We start from the raw sequence: 23,131 nt of genomic DNA on the forward strand, positions 1-23,131 counted from the left end.
TCCTCTGCATTCTCATGAAAATTTAGTGTGGCCTTTTTGATTTGAGCAATTTCACTAAGTATTTAGTGGTATCTCCTGGTTTGAATTCGCACCACATTTATGACTGATGATTTTGAGAACCTATATTTGGCATTCAAGTATCTTTTATTTGGTGAAGTATCTTTTCAAGTCTTTTGTCTGTTAATGTATAAGATATGAGAATTTCTATATATTCTGGACCGAAGTAATTTCCCAGATATATTGTATGCAAATATTTTTTAATATGTTGTTTGCCTATTCATTTTCTTAATGATATCTTTTAAAGAATAAAACTTTTTAATTTTCTGAAGTCAAATGTACCAACTTTCTTTGTATTATTAATTCTTTTTGTGTTCTGCCCAAGAAATATTTGCCTACTCCAAGATTATGAAAATATTTTTCCATGTTCATTATGTTTATGATCACCTCAGATTAATTTTTTTGTATGGAGTATGATGGGTTGAGATTTGTGTTTTTCTTATGGCTAGCCACTTTTTTCATCAATATTCACTAAAAAGGACTTTTTTTGATCCATTAAATTGACTTGAGTCCTTGTTGAAAATGACCACATATGTTTGCTTATATTTCTGGTTTCATTTTACTTACTACTACATTTTCTCAATTACTATAGCCTTATAGAAACTCTTGAAATCAGATATTGTAAATTTTCCAACTTTTTCCTCTTTTTCAGTATTGGTTTATTATTCTAAATCCTTTACAGTTCAGTATAATTTTAGGATAATCTATTTCTTTAAAAATAACAAGTTAGAATTTTGATAGAGATTGAATTAATTCTTTATATTAATTTGAAAATTTTAAAAATTTCAAGTATTCTAATCTATGGGCATGATATATTTTTGCATTTTCTTAAGCATTGTTCAATTTTTCTCAGTGTTTTACAGTTTCTCAGTGTTTTACACTTTTCAGTATGAAGATATTACACAACTTTCACTAGTTTTATTCTTAGGTATTTGTTATTTTATTGTAAAAGTTTTCTTTTTTTTTCAAATTTCATTTCTGGTTATTCCTAATATAGAGAAATATAAATATATATATATATATATATATATATATATATATATAGTCCGTGTATCCTGTAGCCTTACCAAATTCACTTATTGCTTCCAGTAGTTTGTACATTCCTTTGGATTTCTTTTGGCACAATGAGAAACTTAAATTTATCTTCCACTCCTGTATCCCAATCCACTTCCTCAGTTCTGGCTCAAAAAACATCACAGACACCAGATTTTTTTTTTTTTTTCAGAAGTCACCCTTACGTATATAAGTGCCAGTAGTATCACAGTATACACCATATACAGTTCTACATTTTGGTAGTCCCCCTGGAAGGATCAAATTTTTAGTAGTATCTGTAATTCATGTGAAAATATTTTAAATTTAAAAAAAAATACAAGTTTTCAGATACTCATTTGTTTTCTCTATATTTATAATACCCTCCCAAAATAACACATTGTTCCAAAGCTATATAATAATTTGAATGAATAGAAAACTTCATATTGTGAACATTTTATATTAATTACTGCAGAGTATTATAATGTGGAATTATATATGTTCTGTTCTTCAGTCAGTTTTTTTGGCCAGTGATTTTCATTCTTGGCTGTTCTTTGGAATCAGTCATAAAGTTTTCATAAAAATAACGATGTCTAGGTTACACCCTAGAGAGTCTGACTTTATTGATGTGGGATATTGACTGGTAAAAGGGATTTTTAAGTTTACTAGGTGATTTTCATGTGTAGCCAATTTGAGAACTGCTGCTTTAACTTGATCATACATTTTCCTATTAAAAATATACTTACATTTATATTTGCATTAATCTCCTCAACGGAGACTTTAAATACAGAACAAGGTTATACGGATTGTATAGTTTGCATTTGTAATTTGTATAAACAATGTCATGGATCAAAAAGTTAAATAATTTGGAAACATAAAATTTGAATAACCTTGTATAAGGCAATTAACCTTTCAATGTTACTGTTTTTGCATGTCCCAAATGGAAATCTTTGCAATGAACTATAACTTATTTTTGTCAAGAAATAAATGCAGATCTCTTTCAAACACAAAATATGATACAAATATTTAACATAGTAGGAAAAAAAAGTACAAATAGGATGCAGGAAAAAAAAAAAACCTGGAAAATACTTGTTGCTTTGATACTTTGTATCCATGGGAAATTGCTTGGAGCTAATGTTGTAATACTAGGTCCTATAGTCTATTTGTATGCTCAGGTCTGATCTTTCTGACTTTCTTATATTCTAAAATTTTAAAATAATACTTAAAAAATAATGCAAGCAACACAGAAAGAATAAATAAAGCCATGTTAAACAAACATAGAATAGTGGTCTCAGAGAATTTTGTTTTAAATGCCAAAATATAACGACCATCTACAAAATTCAGTACCAAACCCCAAACCCCATATTTTCAGTGGCCATTAAGTTTCTAATCATCCTAACACAATTCTTGATTGAGTGAAATGTGCCAAATGCTATGTTAGAACATCTACAAATTTTAAGCCAATTTTTAAATCTAAATTTAGGTATAACATAGGCAAAAAGGATATATCACCAAACACAGCACTGTGTGACAGAAGTTGGGATCTGAGTAATCATTAGCAGGCAGGTAGGCTTCAATGAAGAAAGGGAGGGAAGAAGAAAGGGACAGACAGGTTTTTTTTTTTTTTAAAGATTTTATTTATTTATTTGTCAGAGAGAGAGAGAGAGAGCAAGAGTGAGCACAAGCAGATAGAGTGGCAGGCAGAGGCAGAGGGAGAAGCAGGCTCCCTGCCGAGCAAGGAGCCCGATGTGGGACTCGATCCCAGGACTCTGGGATCATGACCTGAGCTGAAGGCAGCCACTTAACCAACTGAGCCACCCAGGCGTCCCAGACAGGCTTTTTATATAGGGACATATATAAAGATATCTATCTATCTGTAGACAAATTTGACAAGTTTGAAAAATTTGAATTCTGTCTCGAGAATTTTCACAGAAATATTAAAATTTTTTGGAGTAAGATTTGGATATAAACTTCTCCATTGCCATTTAATACCTTTTGTAATATTGGAGAAATTACTTAAACTCTTTGCGAGTTATTTTCTCATTCATTTAAATGCATATAACAATACTTCTGAGGGATGTTATGAGAATTGAATATGATCATGTTTATGAAAATGCTTACCAAGAGGTGGGTTGGATCCTCGATAGATGTTCATTATTTAGTTTTCTAATTATATCTAAATCACTTTTGCTTTCATAATCTTATTTGAGTTTGAATTTTATAAGATACATTTTAAAGAGTACCAACTAGTAACAAATAGCTTATCTTCTCCTTTAATTAATTTCTTTTACTAGTCTGAGTTGTAAAACTCACTGTAGATCTCTAATACAGGTGAGAATATAGAGTCGATCTAAGTATATGAAAGGAGGATGTGTCCTAAATTATAAGTTGACATTTATAATTTTATTATCATTATATTATTGAATTTATCCCATCTATATGTTTCAGGCCCTTGCTACTCAGTATATTTCATAGACCTAAGGAGAATGTCATCACTTGAGAGCTTCTTAGAAATCCAGATCTACTCAATCACTGTCTTCATTTTAGCAAAATTCCCAAGTAATTTATATATATATGTACATTGAAGTTTAAGATGCAGTGCTTTAGACTATATACAGTTAGCTATTACTCTTATAGAAATTTAAGAATGAGTAATCTAACGTTAAATAAATTCTTATTGCATGCATTCTGATTCTGGCTCCATTATGGACACAGATTATGTTGTAAAGAATACTAAAGCAAGAGTAAAAACACACAAATATATATATTGACTATACCATTTAATGATAGTAAAAATTCATCAAGCTTCTCTAAGTCTGTCTTTCATCATCTGTAAAGTGAAAGACTAGTTAAATCCAGTCCTTGCACCCAGTGGGATTATTAAGGAGTTCAAGTGAGATGGCACTTTATTATTTTTCAAGGTCTGTACATGTTAGATTTTATTATACTCTCTGAGTTTAGATCAGTTGATAGGTAGGGAGAAAGGTAAGATGACAATCTCAGGTTCTGACTAATAACCATTTCTTTCTGCTGCCTTACAGAAGAAATAGAAGATGGCTTAGGGAGGGAGTGCTAAAGAGAATGTTAGTTCTTAATAGTTTTGATTTTTTTTATTGATTTGTGTTGACTTTATGTGTGTGGGCCAATCAGTTGCTTTGTAATTAGCTAGTGATGAAAGCAAGACTAGAAAACAACATAAAACAAGACATTAGCATGAATTTTATTTAGCACTTGCCTTCAGCTTTTCTTAAAGATGCTTCTCAGTTAGTAACTGAATTAAGCTCTGAGGTAATGTCATATACCCTGGATTTGGCATGGCAGTGACTTCATGGAAGTCAACAACACAATCTCTGGCTCTTTCTCTTACAGATAAAAAGACTTGTGGGCCTCATGAATTCCAGTGTAGAAACAACAACTGTATTCCAGATCACTGGCGGTGTGATAGCCAAAATGACTGCAGTGATAATTCAGATGAAGAAAACTGTAGTAAGTAACTCTCGCTTGAGAACACTGCGAGCTTGACAGCATATTCAATAAGCAGGATAGCAATTTTTAGTTCAGTTAAGTTATGAATTTGAACCTATCTGTCCTGCAGCTCACATTTTTATACATATATTCACATTTGGGCAAGAATATCCAGACTAAATTGACCTGAATCTCAAATGGTAGAATTATTGAAATGCACATACTGGGAGTTATTTTCTTACAGTTATCAGAATTGGTATGAAAGTATCATGAGGCTTAATGCAACCCATTAGCATGCAATGAAGTGAGCCCTTGATGCAAGTTCATACAAAGGGCTGAATGATGTGGAGACAGAACAAAACATATCATTCTTTAGCGGATGGTATTCATTTCATTTCAGTCTCAAATCCTTTTACACTACAAATTTACCCATAAGCATCTTTCAGCGAAATATCTTTTATTCTCTCTGGAGTGGTGAACACCATATGTATTCAGGATGCTTTTCTCCGAAAATAGAATAACACTATTATCATCATCTGCCTCCTGCATTTTTATGTAATAAATTCTAAAAGACAATAATTGTCCAACAATTTTATTTTCTTAAAAGTATGGCAGTATGTAAAATTGTGACAACATCTTTATATTCTAGCATTAATTTCTTTTTTTTTTAAAGATTTTATTTATTTATTTGACAGAGAGATCACAAGTAGGCAGAGAGACAGGCAGAGAGAGAGGAGGAAGCAGGCTCCCTGCCGAGCAGAGAGCCCGATGCGGGGCTCGATCCCAGGACTCTGAGATCATGACCTGAGCCGAAGGCAGCGGCTTAACCCACTGAGCCACCCAGGTGCCCCTCTAGCATTAATTTCTGAATATATTTCCTACCAGCACTTTCTCACAGTGCTGTTTAAACAAAGAAAGCAATATAGTCATGTTTTAAAATAAGATAATAATCAAATTCCATTTATTAAATATTTATATTCTGCTTACTTCCAAAAAGGATTCGATGATAACTATAGTGTCTACTCTTACACATTGGAATAAGAGTATTCATTTCCTAGGACACAGGAGATGAAATAGATATTGTTATGTTAAAACATAGGAACATTTTCTACAAAAGCGTGTTATTAGTAGAGTCACAGCCTTAATAAACCACTTGGATATTCAGTTTGCAAATTATCAAATTTTTTGAAAATAACTTTTGAAACTTAATCTGACTGGTGTTTGAGCATCAGGCACATTACGTATGAAATCTCTGGATCATTAGGATTATAGAATACTCTGATTTGGGGACCTTTTATTACTCCTTCACATATAGCTATCTCAACTGATCTTACTCTTTAAAAAGGTAAAAAATATTGCAAAGAGGGGTGCCTGGGTGGCTCAGTCTTTAAGCATCTGCCTTCAGCTCAGGTCATGATCCCAGGGTCCTGGGATTGAGCCCTGCATCAGGCTCCCTGCTCAGTGGGAGGCCTGCTTCTCCCCCTCCCACTCCCCCTGCTTGTGTTCCTTCTCTCACTGTCTCTATCTCTCTCTCAAATAAATAAAATCTTAAAAAAAATACATATGTGTGTGTGTGTGTGTGTGTGTGTGTGTGTGTGTGTGTGTGTATATATTTGATATATATATCAAAGAGTCATTAGAGTGTTCCAGATTCTTTTTTAACACAGGTTTTCAGATTCTATCCAGTGATTAAAATAAAAACCTAATGAGGTAAGAATGGCAGGAATAGAAGATCAAATACAAAAATGAAGCAATTATATACACTTTTTCTGTTTAATTCACTTCTGTTTCAGTGCTTAAATATACAGAAAACTATTTAGCTTAATTTTAGATACCTTGAGTGTTACTTGTCAATAAGACACCTGAGAAGAAGTGTCTTAAGATTGAAGGATGTTGAGAACAGGAGAGGGGAAGTGAGAAGTTCACATTAGAAACTTACATCTTTGAAAATACTTTGTTCAAGGGGTGGTTGAAATTGTGTGAGAAGTTAGGTTACTGCTAAACTGGAGAAGAAGGGGAAGAAGAATGAGGGGTGGAAATAACCTGTTTTTGAGTCTGCTGGTGTTTCCTAGGTGATTGAGAATGGTTTTGCTGGCAACTCCTAAAAGTCGTTTTTTTAAGCAAGAGCACAAGAAGGAACACGCCTCTCACTCGTCACTGGAAAATGTTAGTGATAAATCACTGTAGCCACAGAACCCTTAAAGCAAGAGAGTGGCTACAATACCAAGCATTGCAGTATAAAATACCCAATTATGTGTGACTCAATTTTAGTTCCCATTCATTCTGATCATGTGGTGTAAGACAGCAACATTGATGAATTTGCAGGGGACTAATGACAGTGAACAAGAAGGAAGCATGTTATAGTTGTGACATGGTAGGATAGAGGGCATACACAGGACCAGTATCAGAGAACTGGTTACATGGTAAACGTGTAAGAGTGTGTAAGAGGAAGGACTGAGGGATCTAGATAACTGGGTGGTGTTTGAAGATAGCATATGAATAGACCCAAAGAAATGATAATGTTCAAACATCGAAAATACTAGGAGTTCTACATGGACAGAAGCTCGGTCAATGAAGAAAGAGAAAATAATACATAATAGCTATATAAACACCTAGAAATTGGTTATATGGAAGTCAGCTTTAGAAAAGATACTGCTCCCATATAAAATGCTATCAAGATATTTGCAATTTCTCATTATCTATTGAAACTATTATAATTTCATGTATATAATTATAATAAAATTATTATATATACATAGAATTACTATTTACATATTGTGATCACAACTCTCAATATAACACATCACATATATAAATTTAATTTTAATATGTATATAGATGATAACAGTATACCAAAAATGATAACAGTATACTGTTACACATTTTCTAAATATCATTAGTCAATTGTGTGCATTTTGGTTCACATTTGGTGGTTATTATTGGAAAATATTACATAGAGAAGTATAGCAGAGATAATAAATTAGCCTTAGAGTTAAAAACAACAACAGCATCTTTTTTTTTAATTTGACCATATTCTGTCAACCAACCACTCCCCTGCATTCCATTATACCACTCATTTCTTTTTTGCATGTATCTTAGTTCCTATTTAAATATCTGGAAATAGTGTATGGAGCAGGGCTATTTCTCAGGGTCCAGCACAGGGCCTGACACATTTATAATATTAGCAATGTATTGTTAAAATCACTTTTGGACTTACTTGTTTATGAATCTGATATAATGAGCTTATTCTTTAAATTGTGTTGGAAATACTCCAGGCATAGATATGGGAAGAATCTGAATCATAGTGGAGCAATTAACTACAATGATGTTTTAAATTCATTATGCTTTCTACTTTTTTATATTTATATGGGATAATTAGTCCATTGTCATTTTTTCATCATCTGCTGATGATTTCCCTTGTTAAGTGTTCAGCAGGGACACTGTGCTCCAACAATGATTTAGGCTCTTAAAAACAAGAAATTTTTTTTTATTATTGAAGTTATTTTGTCATCTGTATCAAAGGTTTGGAAATATCTGACGAATCTATCATCTATACTATCTTTATCAGCAATAAATACAATATATATGGCATGTATGCCCTCTAAGTAATTGATGTGCAAAATAAATTATTTTACATCTTTGCATTATTAAGAAGTAACTAACAATCCAATAGATTTAAAAGCACCAAATAACTTGATCAACCAGATTAAGGTTTTTGTAGAGAGACAAGCTGTGTCTGCCTTATTTGAATTTCTAGTACTTTCACACTGAATTTATATCAGAAGATTATTTGTATAGCATGTCAGTTATACTAATTGTATTCTAAAAATTCTCCTCAGATGCTTACACCCACATTCATATAACTTTTGAACTTATCACCAAGGGTTTATGATAATATACTCAGCAGAGAAATTAAAGTCTGGAAGCCTTTCTGCTCTGCCACTAACTCTGTGGCTTTGAAAGTCACTTTTATTTTCTAAACTTAGTTTCTTCAATTTTGTGCAAGATGGCTTCCAAAGCTCTTTTCAGTTCTGAGCCTATATGTTTTTCCCTCCTTTAGTATTGAGGAAAGTGACTTTTCCATACAATGTCCCTATTTTTTATTCTTACTATAGAATCCAGATCGACCTTCCAAAAGATGTCCTGAAAAGGCTTCTTTTTTTAATTTGGCATGTTTAGATAAGATTTATGGAAACCTGGTCAATTATTCATGCGTGAGGTTCCCTATCCACTTTAGATCTGGGGATATAGGTAGTATCAGAGAAAGTTAATGTGAGAAACACATTTTGGAAATACTGGGGAAATTTTCACACTCAAGTTTTCTTTCCAAATGGGTTATCTTCCAGATAAAATCATTTTGTTAATTTTGTTTTTAACAAGAAAAATGCTAACTATCATTCCAAGATCTAAAATTTGTCTTATACTTTATCCAAAAAGATCAAAGGTAAGAAACAATAAGAGAATATAATCCCTCAGGACCTTCTTTCATAACTAAATTACCTTTCCCTCAAGAGAGAGTTTCCTTTTGAGACACCCAGTGGCAAAAGATTATGAGGCATATAGATGAGAGTTAAAAACAGACTAGCTATAGCTATCCCATTCCTTGATGACACTTATGCATAAATAATTCATGATTATTATTGACAAGTGGTTTTGCTGGCATTCCTAAAAGCATGCTAGAAACTTACAGAATTTCATATGCACTAAAAAAACTTTTTTCAACAAATCACTCAGTTCCTCTGTGTCCATATCAGAATAGAGTAATTAATGATGTTAACAAAGTCTCTATAGAACAACCGTTCTGTGGAATTATTGGTCAAATGCTTTGAAATACTTTATAACATAACTTGTTATCATCTTAGATCAACAACCTTCAACCCTTCCTATAGCAAAGTGTGTCAAAGTTTGTGAAGTCATTGTTGTTTGGCATATGATGAACACACTTGTGTTTAAGATAAAGTCAAGTTAAAATATTAAAGGAAAAAAAATCCCATCCAAATACCTCCAACTCCATGAAGTTTGATATTTCTACTGCTGTTACTTGTAAACATTTAAATACAATGTATTTAAAAAATACTCTCTAATTCTTTAATGAAAATCATTTTGATTGTTATTTACCACTATTAAATAGATTAAGCACTTCTTTATTAATTAATTAATTTCACTATAATTTGTTTTCCCTAAGAAGAAAACTGCATGTCTGCAAACAGGAGGGTGAAATGGCTTCAGTATGGAGGAATGATAAGATGAATTTTTTATTTTTTTAATTTTTATTTTTAATGAACTAGACATTGCTAGCCATCTACCTTCAAAAAGTAACTTGATCTCAGGGCTTTATTATTAATCTCTGTAATATGTGAACACCTTATTTCCTCCGTAGTATGGGGGGCAATGATACGGCCTAGTAGTAAATACTACAGGCCCTAATATCAGATTGCATAGGTTCAAGTTCAATACTAGCTCTTCTGCCTACAAGGTGATTGGGAGAAAGTTCTTTATGCTCTCTGTGCCTCAGTTTACTCATTGACGAAAGGGTCCTATAATAGTACCTACCTCATACAGTTGTTAGGATTAATTGTTGAGTTAATTCCTCTGCTTAGCATTAACTTCACCTAGTGCTTCACAACAAATACGCAATCACTAGTTGGTAGGAATTATTATTGTTAAGTAGTGATATTAGTATTTATACCGTTGTTTTTTAAGTTTAAAATGTGGTGTATGTACATATAATGCAAAGACAAAAGGAGAAAGGGTAGTCGTCATGCTCACTAAACAAAGGAATGTTGAGAAATGAGGGGGATCCTCCTGTTAAGTGGCTTTTTCTCATCCCACTGAGTAGCATTTTGTCTTATTCATAGACTGAATGTCACACTGTAGACGAAGGTAAGTCCCAAAGCAGAACAAAATGCTGATACATATTACACTTTCCATATTACACTGGTCTCAGGAGGGATTTTTCTATGGAAATATAAGAGCCTTCATGATACCAAACATTGATGCCGTTACCTGACAGCTAGAAACTGAGTGATTGTGTAGAGCAATATTCAAATGCAGGCTGAAAGAGCCACAATCTTTATGCAGAAAATGGGGCTTCGTGTGGATACTCCTTAAATTAAATGTCTGTTATTCCTACTTCACTTGAGTATCATTGTGTGTGAGGCGGCTGTAAATACAGTTAATGAGTAGAGAAAACGAAAAGGGGTCTTCCCTCATGCCAGATATCAGTTCTATTTAGAGAACAAGAACTAAACAAGAGATGATCTCTAGCGGTCCTATCGATTACCTACAAGGAAAAATTCCTAAAATCCTATTTCATTGTTCAGAGGAAACATACTCCATATCAGAGGTAAGCCAAGTAGCAAGTCATACTCTTTGGCTTATATCCTGTGTGTAAGATGGTGAATCATAATTAAATCAATAACTGGCAAATTATCTAAAATGGCAGGTAAATTATACAGAACATTAGCAAAACATTGCATAAACAAAGAGGCAGTTTTTAAAAAGAGCCTCCTTCTGTCCCTTCCACTCTTACCCACCCAGTCATGTCCAATAATATCGCCATGTGCCCTTCTTTTTTTAATGAACTCGAGATTTTCTGGAGACAAAATTGACGAATTAGGAAGTCATTAGAATGCAAAATAGAAGTCAAGACTCAAAGACTGGACTTACTACTCAATTAGTAAATAGCCCCATGAGTACAGTCACAAACCGTCTTACTTACTTAAACTAAATACATAAAATGACAGAATTCCAACAGCTGAAAAAGATTTGTTATTATGTAATATGTAGATTTCTGTTTCTTTTATTTTACTTTGATGTTACATTTTTACTAAACAGTGGGCTATTTGTTGTCTTTTATACTTTTTTTTTCTGAAATACCACTTTCTATTCATGACTTTAAAATAAGTGTGAAAAATCATTATATTATGTCCCAAAGATGCTTCATGAAACACTTTTTTCTAAACAATTTATTGATTCTGCTTGGCTAACCTCTTTTTTCTTAATGCTACCTCATACTATATGTCATATAAATTTAGAATGCATTTACATATAATAGAATAAACCTGTGCTATTTTTTTTTGTGTGTGTGTCCCCAGAGCCACAGACCTGCACACTGAAAGATTTTCTCTGTGCCAATGGGGACTGCGTTTCTTCAAGGTTCTGGTGTGATGGAGATTTTGACTGTGCAGATGGCTCTGACGAGGTAAGCCACTTTGCCAAGCCAAACAAAAAAGAAAGTTCTTTAGAGTCACATTTATAATTATTATTATTCAATCCAGTGAGGTGTGACATGGACAGTTCTGAAATGCACTTTACTCCTGACACAATGAGATAAGTAGTATTATATCTAAGCACTGTGTGGCACACACCAGCGCAGGGAATAGCTCTTGTGCTACTATTGACAGTTAATTTTATAATCTGTTTTACCTCAAGTGGTGAATGGCTGGGTTGGGAATAAGATATTTGGAAACCTTATTCCCTATAGCTGGTGCCTTTGCCATCTGTGAATTTGTTCATAAATTTGCTGCAATATTTATAGTCAGGACTAATATTTTTATGCATTTTAAACAGTTTCTTCTCCCCAGTCTCTTTCCTCAATAGATACACTCTTATAGACTTTGATGTGGGTCATCAATTTTCATGAAACCACAGGTCCAGCTTTGCTTAGATGATGAATCACAACCCATTTATAGTAAGGTCTATGTGAAAAACTCTGGAATATTTCTGGATGATTCTGGAAACTTAGACTGTGTTAACACTTATAATGCTTCACACAATTTATTATTTATGCCTCTATGTATTTGTGTCTCAGCTGTTAATTACGCCATAAATTTTTTTTAAAAAGTATATGATACACAGTTAATATCTTTTTATCAATTAAATCTAAAGTGAATTGTCATCCTTTACTTTCAAATATAGAAAGGTCCAGTAATAATCACTATTCATGATTTTCTCTGTTAATGATTTTCCATATTAATATCAGGAACACAGCACTGGTGAAATCAGTGCTACTCAGAGATAAATGAAAAATGAAGTGTCTGGTCCTCAGTGGCCACCATGGTTCATTCTAGGGTACAATGAATTTTGAGAGCTCTGCTGCTCTGGAAGGTCTCACATATGAACTTTCCCCTCATGAAGGTCATCCCATTGACTCTAGGTTTGCCTAGAGAGAATCTACTCTGTTATTCTAGAGGTTTCTGTGTTTCAGGTCAAACTTCCTTACTCATCCACTGATTTTCTGCATCTTTGGCAGACATTGTAAGTCTCTACTATTTATAGAACCCACGCAGACTGGTTCTTTCCCAGTCTTCAGGTATCCTTATTAAGATTGGACACTTCTCCATTCTAACAGTGTTAGAAAATTCCCCAGTCACATTCAGGAGCCTAGATTTTGGAAATAAATATTTTTAACTTCTCACGTAAAGGCCAGAAAACTTAATTCTTGGGGGTTGCTAAGGTCTCTCAGGAGAAATTGAAAAATACCATTTATATTCATGGGGCTGTTCACAAGTCAAAACAAAATAAAAAAAAAAATCATAGGGGAGCTAAACTCTTACATTGCCCAGCTACATATTTACTTAGTATCCATTTATTCAAGAATTATCTTAAATGTTACCCAATGAAACACTTTCCACATAAACTCATACATACCATGGAAGTTTGTTTCACCTACCCTGTGTAATCCCTGAAACCTCAAGAGGTAAAAATATACTGCTTAAGGCTTATGATTTCATCTTCCATGTTATTCACTAGATATCCAAGGTACGTAAACAGACTCAAACACTTCTTTTTCAAAATCTTAATTCAAATGAAAGTAGATTAGATAGTCTTATTAACACATTTATCTCATGCCCTAAATTAATGGAAGTTATGCAGTTCCTTGATGGCTGACTAGAAATCCATTACTCAGACATTTTCATGATATGCCCCTAGAGAATCTAAATTACGTTCTTTTTCTTTTATTTAATTTTTTTAATCTTTTTAATTTAACTTTATTTTTTCAGTTTTCCAAGATTCATTGTTTATGCACTGAACCCAGTCTTAAAGGTGGTCTTCCTCTACGTTCACAGCCATTTAGTGTGAAGTGTGTAACGCTACAGGCAGTTGATTCCTCTTTTCTTTTTAAGGTTTAGAATGCCAGGTTACATTGACAAACAAAGAAGCAAACAAAACAGTGAACTGAACAGGAGTTCTGGGTGGTTCAGTGGGCTAAGCCTCTGCCTTCGGCTCAGGTCCTGATCCCAGGGTCCTGGGATTGAGCCCAGTGTCAGGCTCTCTGCTCAGCAGGGAGCCTGCTTCCCTCTCTCGCTCTCTGCCTGCCTCTCTGCCTACTTGTGATCTCTGTCTGTCAAATAAATAAATAAAATCTTAAGAAAAAAAAAGTGAACTGAACAAATGGCTAGAAAGCCAAATTATACACAGGATACTCTCATCTTAGAAACAAAAGATAAAATTGTGAGGTTTTATAAGGATGCTAACTGATAATGTAATTAGCTTGTTCATATCCAGCTAAACAATAATAATAACTTGGATCAATATCATTGTGTATCACATTAATAGCAGAAAAAAATTATTTAAAGTGACTTTAAAATACAGTATTTAGCCTCTGCATTAAGTATATTGCATTGTGTGGACAAAAAATGCAAATGAATCTTAAACTGTGTTCATATATTTGGTAATATTATTGTTTTCGCTAATTTGAAGCTTGCATATATTGAGAATAGGATAGATCAAATGCTTAGTTGTTTTCATATTATTCACACTCAGAATTTTTTTTTTTTCCGCACTCAGAATTTTTATGTAAAAGAAAGGAGATACCAATGTAGGAACAAAAAAAGTAAATAAAAATTCTGTAATATTAAATTCACACGTATCAGTAAGAGATTTTGATTTATCTTACTCTTTCTAAAAATATATAATTCCTAGCTAAACTGATGACATCTCAGTATTATAGATTGACCCTAACATTCACATAGGGGCCTCTAAATACCATTTTCCAATTAAAGGAGACAAAACTCCTTTGAGAAATGTCCAGTTTTAGATCTGAAAAAGAAAATTGACAAAATGAGCCACTAACATCTTGTTAAGCCAGAACAAGACCATTACTATAACGTCCAGAATACATAGGAGCTAATTGAAGGGATTTTCTGCTAATCAAAGGGACAACTTGAATACCAGGGGGGAAAAAGTGACGGTAATGGATAGAAATAGAATACATGTATAAAAATACATGTGTTTATAATATTACTTTTAAAAAACAAAAATCTCATTAGTCACTTTAGATGTCACCAAAGTATCTTTTTTAGGATTCAATCAGCCAAATTCAGAACCGGAGGCATTCAACAGAACAAATAACCTAGTGTCTTCAAGTAGTAAATGGCATTCAAACAGACAAACAAACAAACTAGCCAACAAACAAAAAACCTAGGAGAATGAGAAATAGTCATTCATTTAAAGAAACTCAGGCCAAATTCAAAGTGTAAACTTCTTTTAGATCTTTATTCTACCAAATACTATCTTAATGTAGTTTAAAAAATGAGAATATTTTGGATATTGATTGGGAATGACTTTATACTAAGGAATTTTTGCCAATTTGTAATATTATTAATGTTCTAATACTATTGTTATTGTGTTAAGTAATCCAGACTATAAATAAATGTGGTGGAGGAGGATATATGAAACATGAATAGTGAAGTGTCGATCATTGTTAAACAAGCAGGATGGGCCCATGAGGTTCATTATTCTATTTCTTTCTGTATGCTTTTAAGGATCTAAAATGATAATTAAATAACCTGCAAATATAGACGCACACACACTCATCAACAATACTGTAATTTATTTTAGATTGAAATCTTCTGATAGAAAAAGTATCTAGAAGTGCAATCTTCTATATAGTTGACAATACAGATATACCAGTGCCATTTGTTATAGAACTATTTTACTCAAATTCCTTTAGTGCTGAGATAATCATTAATTCTACAAATACTTCCTAAGCAGTTATTTAAATCATGGCACAGTATTAGATATTTGGTTCACAAACACACATGATCCCTATCCATACAGACATGATCCCTTTTCTACTGGAACTGAATTACATGCAATTTTAATTTATATTCCTTGTTTTCTACAGTTGTGGTGGGTATTATGGAGGGCACGTATTGCATGGAGCACTGGGTGTCATGCATAAACAATGAATTTTGGAACACTGAAAAGAAATAAAATAAAATAAAATGGAAAAAAAAAAGAAAGAAAGGGACCCAAAAATATATCTACTACTGTCTCGTTTGAATTCCAAATAAAATCTGTATGCAGTTAGTAGAAGTGACAATTGTGACCGTTCATTTCACAGTTCTTTAACAACAAATGTTGGAAGAGCGGTAAGGATTATAAGCAGCAACTAATCTGTGAAGGGACAGGTAGTGAGGAAAAGGCATGGGAAGGAGAAAGGAAGGACATGTGGGGAAGTTCTGCCAATACAAAACAGATTTGCCTTTGGGTTCTTTGCTTCACATTCATCCTGCCATTCCATTCGTAATGAACTGAATGTACTTGCTTAGAAATAATTTTTAACACTTAATTTCCCCCCACAATCTTAATTGTCACCTATAATTATCTTAAAATTAAATTATCCCATAACTATCTATTGAAAAATGATCTCTGATATAATAGAACTATGGGATCTATGTTCTTTTCTCCTTTTTCTGTTTTATTATGACTTGCAAAGACAAATGAAAATAGAAAATTGTTATTCTTTTGTTATATATAACCATAGATTTAAATGACCATCTGAGCTTCTTGTATGTGGTAGTCATGGTTTCTACACTTCTAGGTTTCTGTTCATAAGGTTTCTAGCTGTCTTTTGGGCTTGTATATGTTTGTCGAAAAGCTTATGTTATATGCTTTTAATCTCAGGAACAAACTGAGGGCTTCTGTCGGGGGAGGGCAGGGAGGGATAGGGTGTCTGGAGTATGGACATTGGGTTGGGTATGTGCTATGATGAGTGCTGTGAGTTGTATAAAACTGATCATTCACAGACCTGTACCCCTGAAACAAATTACACATTATATGTTAATTTAAAAAGAAAACAAACAAACCTAGCCTTAGAATCTCCAACAGCAACCCTCTTGGGTCCCCCTCCCTCTTTGGGAGCTTTGTACTATCACCCAATAAACTTTGCTTTGCTGCCCTTCAAAAAAATAAAAATAAAAATAAAAAATAAAAGCTTATGTTAACTGCATTGTGTGATTTTGACAGAGAAATTGTGAGACAAGTTGTTCCAAAGATCAGTTCCAGTGTTCCAACGGTCAGTGTATATCAGCAAAATGGAAATGTGATGGCCATGAAGACTGTAAATATGGAGAAGATGAGAAACACTGTGAGCCAGGTAAAATGACTGAGGTGATAGTTAGTTTAGCTGATATTTTAAGTAGGTATAATTTCAATTTAGGCAATCATGTACAGAAAACAATGGCAAATGCACACACACACACACACACACACATTTACTATTTCAGAAATAAAATTTTGAAATATTTGCAGATAAAAAAAGAAATATTTGTAGATGGATCCAATGGTGTGCCCTTGCTATGTTTTGAAACTGTTTTTGAAGGTAAGATCATTACTATGTTGGGGATCCAAGCATTAAACTCCTAAAAATTCGATTTTCCGGTTTCTCTCTCTTTCCACACCATTTGGAATTATTTTTCCAAGATGGCAAAACGAAATATGTTGAAACTGTAAGTGCAATGAAAATCAAGTTTTCAGTTATGGAAATGAAGGTTATGAAACAGAATTTAGTAGTTTCAACATGATACCAACTGAGAAAATGTGTAAGTGTATTATTTCTATTTCCATCTTGATCCAAAATCAAAATAAAATTAGGAAGCAAGACCAGAGTACAGGAAAAGAATACCCGATTTATGATACTTTCTTATTCTTTAAGTATGGGATTTATAAATATGCTCATTAAAACTTAATTTTTTATACCTTAGGTATTTTAATAACATTATCTTACAGGAAAAAGAATTCCTGGAAGAAAATTATGTTATAATCTGTGTATAACCACAAAAGCATTACTTTGAGAACCCAGGTGAGAGTAGCAGATACAGGACACACGCATTGTTATATGTCTGTACAATGCACATGGTTCATATTGGTAATTGATTGCATCTTTTTTCTTACTGAATTTAGTTCTCAGTCTCCATATGAATACAGACCCCTAGGCAAACACTGTCAATTAAAAGGAATTAAAACTCTAGGAAAAAGCTTTTTAGAATCCTGGAAATAAGCATTTCAGACCACAGACTCCTTATATAAGTACATTTGGCTACCTAGTGGACCACTGTAAGGCCAAGAACCCTGGAGGTTTGAATGCTGGCCTAGCAGATTCAAACCCATAGACAAAGGCAACAATCATAATTACTGTGTCAGTTAATTAGATTTAATATTGATAGTAATTTAAATATCCACTTGTTATTTTCATTTTCTATGTCATAAAGTTGCTATAGACTCAGTTAATTTTGCGTTATTCATGTTTAAGACCCCAAAACAAAAGTACTTCTCAGAACTTATGCAAATATGACATTTATGTCAACACAGCCAGCTAGATATCATGGGGTCTATGAGACTATGCCAAGATTTCTACTTTTAGATTTATATGATGCATATATACATTAACATTTCCAAGGGTCACTAAATCCCTTTACAATTTTAAAAACAATTTAAGGCCTTTGTTTTTAAATAATTTAATTTAAAATTATGGAAAATTCATGTAACTCTTCAAAACTAAAGAGGTGGAGACTATATAGATTTTTTTCCTTCTTTCTTTAGTCTGGTGAGTTGAATACTTACTGAACAGGTTATTACATCATTTTTTTAGGTATATTTAATAAAATGCGATAATACTGTGAAACACATTTTAAATAAATGTTTGATATCAGATATGGACTATAGTTTAAATAATGTAAACTACCTTCATTGCTGTCTGTGCATTTGTTACATGCTTATTTATGTTTTTATCTATGAAACCAATCATTCAATTTACCGAATCTAAATCTTAACTTTATAATTATATTCAGCTTCTCCTACTTGCTCATCAAGTGAATATATATGTGCAAGCAGAGGATGTATTTCAGCATCTTTGAAATGTAATGGAGAATATGACTGTGCTGATGGTTCTGATGAGGTAAAATCTATCATTTGATTAAAATCTCTGAATTACATGAATTAGGTTCGGGAAAGCAAACATAATAAAAATAGAGTAAAGAGATAGATTCTTGATTCTTAGCAATGTCTAAAATATTAGGACCAGTACACTCAATACAGAAATTGCAACAGATACCTGAGTCTGCATGCTGTTCATATACTAAGCCCCATTGTCATTTGCAGAGGTTATATTCATTAAGTCAAAATAAAAGAAAGCCCACGGTGTAATAAATCTCCAGTATTGTCAGCTGCATGTTTATTTTGCCTGTGACTATGTCATTATCATTAATGAAAACTGCAGTGCTTATTTGTATTTGAACAGATGGACTGTGTGACTGAATGTAAGGAAGATCAGTTTCGATGCAGAAATAAAGCCCACTGTATTCCAATTAGATGGCTCTGTGATGGCATTCATGACTGTGTGGATGGCAGTGATGAAGAGAACTGTGACAGAGGTAAGGTGTCTGTGTGTGTGTGTGTGTGTGTGCACTTGCCTGGAAATAAGAGAATGACAGCTAAAATGTTGTGCAGAATCAATAGGGCACTAGGGCCAGAGGATGGAATCACCAAATGATTTTCTTTACCCATTCCTGTTTCATTATGTAACATCCTGCTCTGAGTAAGCAAAATCTGGATAATTTTCAGACAGAGTAAATGTCAAGCTACATATGACAAAGGCAACCAAAGTGCAAGTGTTTAATGTGTTCTACCCCAAGCCTGTCCTTGGATTAGATACTGGGTCAGGAATAGGGACAGTAGAAGGATGCAGGGAGCATAACCGCTAGAGCCGTTACTACAAAACTATTTTTGAGATACATTTCTCTTCCACATTGCTTGCCTTACTATGAAAGAATAATAACATAAGGCATACTATATTACACATACTAATTTGCTAGGTCATACATAGGTTGCAGCTTGTGCCCCAAATTTCCTTTTAGCCATATGGCTGAGAAAATGATCTACATTTTTTGTCAGTCTGGAAGTCAGCTTTAAATTTTGTAGTGCATTATTTTCTAGTTTTGTGAAAATATTTCCTGAAAAATAACAACTTTTTAATTGTAATTCACTACATTACAAGCAACTTTGTTACTACTTTAAGGTTAATGAGATGAAAGCAAAGAAATTGTGGGTCAAGCTTAAAATGATCACAAATTCTATAACTCTTATTATGTTCATAATGTTAAATATGTTGTTTAAATGCAAAATTATTATTTTTTTAAAGATTTTATTTATTTATTTGACAGAGAGAGATCACAAGCAGGCAGAGAGGCAGGCAGAGAGACAGGAGGAAGCAGGCTCCCTGCTGAGCAGAGAGCCCGATGCGGGACTCGATCCCAGGACTCCGAGATCATGACCTGAGCCGAAGGCAGCGGCTTAACCCACTGAGCCACCCAGGCGCCCTAAATGCAAAATTATTTTTAAGCTGCTTTAAAAAGTCAATGGACTTTGCATTTCAGTCTTTGGAATATCATCAACAGAGATGATGCTAATTATTGATGTACGTTGCAGGGCATTTGAACATGTACTCAGGGTTTATACAGTTTCAATATACCTTTGCAACCACATGGATGGAGTTAGGGAGTATAATGCTAAGTGAAATAAGTCAGTCAGAGAAAGGCAAATACCACATGATTTCACTCATATGTGGAATTTAAGAAACAAAATAAATCAACAAAGGGAAAACAAAAGAGGCAAATCAAGAAATGGACTCAACTATAGAGAACAAACTGATGGTTACAGAGGGGGGTAGGTAGGGGATGGGTGAAATAGGCAATGGGGATTAAGGAGTACACTTGTGATAAGCACTGGGGGTTGTATGGAAATGATGAATCACTATATTGTACATCTCGAATTAATGTTACACTGTTAACTAACTGGAATTTGAATAAAAATTTTAGAGGCACTTCAGTGGCTTAGTCATTTGAGAACCTGCCTTTGGCTTGGGTCATGAACCCAGGGTCCTAAGAACAAGCCCTTCTTACGACTCTCTGCTCAGTAAGGAGCCTGCTTCTCCCTCTCCTTCCTGCTTGTGTTTTCTCTCTATCTGCCTCTCAAATAAATAAACAAATAAAATCATTTAAAAGACTTTTTAAAAAGAAAAAAAAATATTTGCTTTTATAAAAATCTAGTCACTCAAAGAAAAATATCCTCCATTTTCTTTAATATTAGATCAAACCTTTATTATTTCCTAAAATCTCCGTACCCAACCTGATAAAGTATTGCAATATTCACCAGAAGAAATCCTAGTTCTCATTTGGAATCTGCAGTGCATTATATAGAGCCATAAAAGGTTGTGCTTCCCTAATAGCTGTTTCTATTTTTGGTAAAATTCTCACATTCACATTCTATAATTGGTCACTTTAGAGACAGCAAACTTTGTAGACACTCTGGCACCAAAAGCTCTTCAACACAATCATATTCTAAGACTTCAGGACAATTAAGTAACTCATCTTTTTCCATTTTCTAGCTAATAAGCTCCAGCCCCTCAAGTTCAGTCTCTGTCACCAGTCTGGCTCTTTCTCTCATTGCTTCTTGCCTGGGTTCATGTAATGCCATGTAATTGGACTCTAATACATTCCACTCACTGCTGCCAGGTTGATCTTATTGAAGTGTAACTCTGATTATGTCGACGTTAGCTTGAACCTCTTTCTTTCTGGTTATATATAAATATGGCAGTCAAGGTTACAAGAAAATGATCCTGCTCTACCTCCCTGCCCTTATCCTCGATTACTTCACTTTATATCATATATCCTAGACCAAACTGAAGAATAAATCTAGTAACATTTTCCATGTTTTCCAATGTCTGTCCTGATTCCTCTGCTATTTCCACCATCTCGATACCTTTGCCAATGAAAATTATATCTATCTTTCCAAGTCCATTCAGTTGCTACTGTCTTCTACCAAATCTCAGTCTCTTCTGGAGCTTCCCTAGCAACCCTTTGATTGCATTCCTGTTATAGTATTTTTCCTTCTAGTATACTTGCTTCTGTATTAGTTGACTAGATTTCCCCTGTTGGAATGTGAGTTTCTTGATGTAAAAAATTAGGTATGCAAACAGAATGAAGAAGTGCATTCCAGGCAGTGTTATCATTATGCACAAAAGTCTCAGACGTGAGAGAAACTTTAAGTGTTTAGGAACTATAAGTAACTGGAAATTAATGCTATAGAATTTGGTTTTAATATCAAGCATAATGAGAAGTTTTCCAAGGCTTTTAAAGAGTCTTCAAATATTTTTTCAAAAAGAAAGGGTAAAAGAATTTATACTAAGTAAAGCACAGAAAATTTATTGAAATGAGATTCAAGAGATCTAGTTTCTTGTTTTACTTCTAGAAACCTTTCTGTATTAATTTTTCATACTATCAGATCCAACCACAGTGAAATGTCTCCAAGAGCCATAGGAATATCTAGAAAGTGAGTGACTGTATGTGTGTTTGTATAAGGGCAGTCCTGTCAGGATTTATCTATTTTTTAAATATTAAATTTCATAAGAAATGTTTGTTTGAACGAAAAATTACAGGTTAAAAATCAAACATTACAGTAAAAAAAAAAGAACATTAGCATTGAACGATAACATTTGAAATCTGAGTTATTTTTTAGATTTAAACCGACTCTACTAAGAGTTTAAGTTTACTGATTAAAAAAAGAGTTGAAGACCTTTAATTCAATTATTTACAAATGTGTCAAAGCTCCCCTTCCATCAATACTCATGTTTCTAACTTTCTTGGGTTTCTTTGCTGTCAGGTAAATTCCAATGAATTATCTTGGTGGTTAAAGTATTTGATCCTGTAAGGATATACCTTAAGGCTTGCTCGAATTCAGATTTCTAGCATTTCACTTACCTCCAACAAATGGTTTAGGTACTGGATAAATGTACTTTAAGGCTTTGAGGAAAAGGAATGCCAGAATAAACAAATCTCACTTCATTCATCCCAGATCTGGACACATGAACAAAGGGTTGGGGTTGGAAGGCAATAGGGATGCAGGAACATTTTCTAAGAGAATTAGCTTTACTAGTTTACTTTAAAAAGTCAAACCCCCAAATACTGTGGAATTAAAAGCAGCATTCATACTTCCAAAGCTAAAACATGTTGCCTCAAGGAAACTTGGTATTTGTTTTGGTCTGAGATCCCAAACTTTATTCTCTTTAGCAATTTTGGTGGACAAGATTGAGAATTATTCTTTTTAGTAATCACCAGCTCAAAAATATGTTAACTATTTATGAAAATTATAAAACATTATCATATATTAAACTTTCCCTCTACCTAAATTAAAATGGGAACTTTAGATGCTTAATTTTGATGATAATGCCCTGTCCAGATTTCTATGAACCTGCCAAAAGTTCAGTTATATTCAGACACAGGTTTTTCTTTATAGA

At 33.4% G+C, this 23,131-nt stretch overlaps 1 protein-coding gene across 1 annotated transcript in view; it reads left to right on the plus strand.

Annotated features, from left to right (window-relative positions):
* LRP1B (LDL receptor related protein 1B) overlaps positions 1-23,131 on the plus strand; it is a 1,982,574-nt gene that overhangs the window by 1,827,146 nt on the left and 132,297 nt on the right. Inside the window, 5 exon segments of the mRNA XM_047722477.1 lie at positions 4,456-4,572; positions 11,649-11,755; positions 16,807-16,936; positions 18,630-18,736; positions 19,079-19,211. Of these exon segments, the coding sequence (XP_047578433.1) occupies positions 4,456-4,572; positions 11,649-11,755; positions 16,807-16,936; positions 18,630-18,736; positions 19,079-19,211 (594 nt within the window).

This window comes from Lutra lutra, chromosome 3 (assembly GCF_902655055.1).
Source record: "Lutra lutra chromosome 3, mLutLut1.2, whole genome shotgun sequence".
Classification (NCBI taxonomy): domain Eukaryota; kingdom Metazoa; phylum Chordata; class Mammalia; order Carnivora; family Mustelidae; genus Lutra; species Lutra lutra.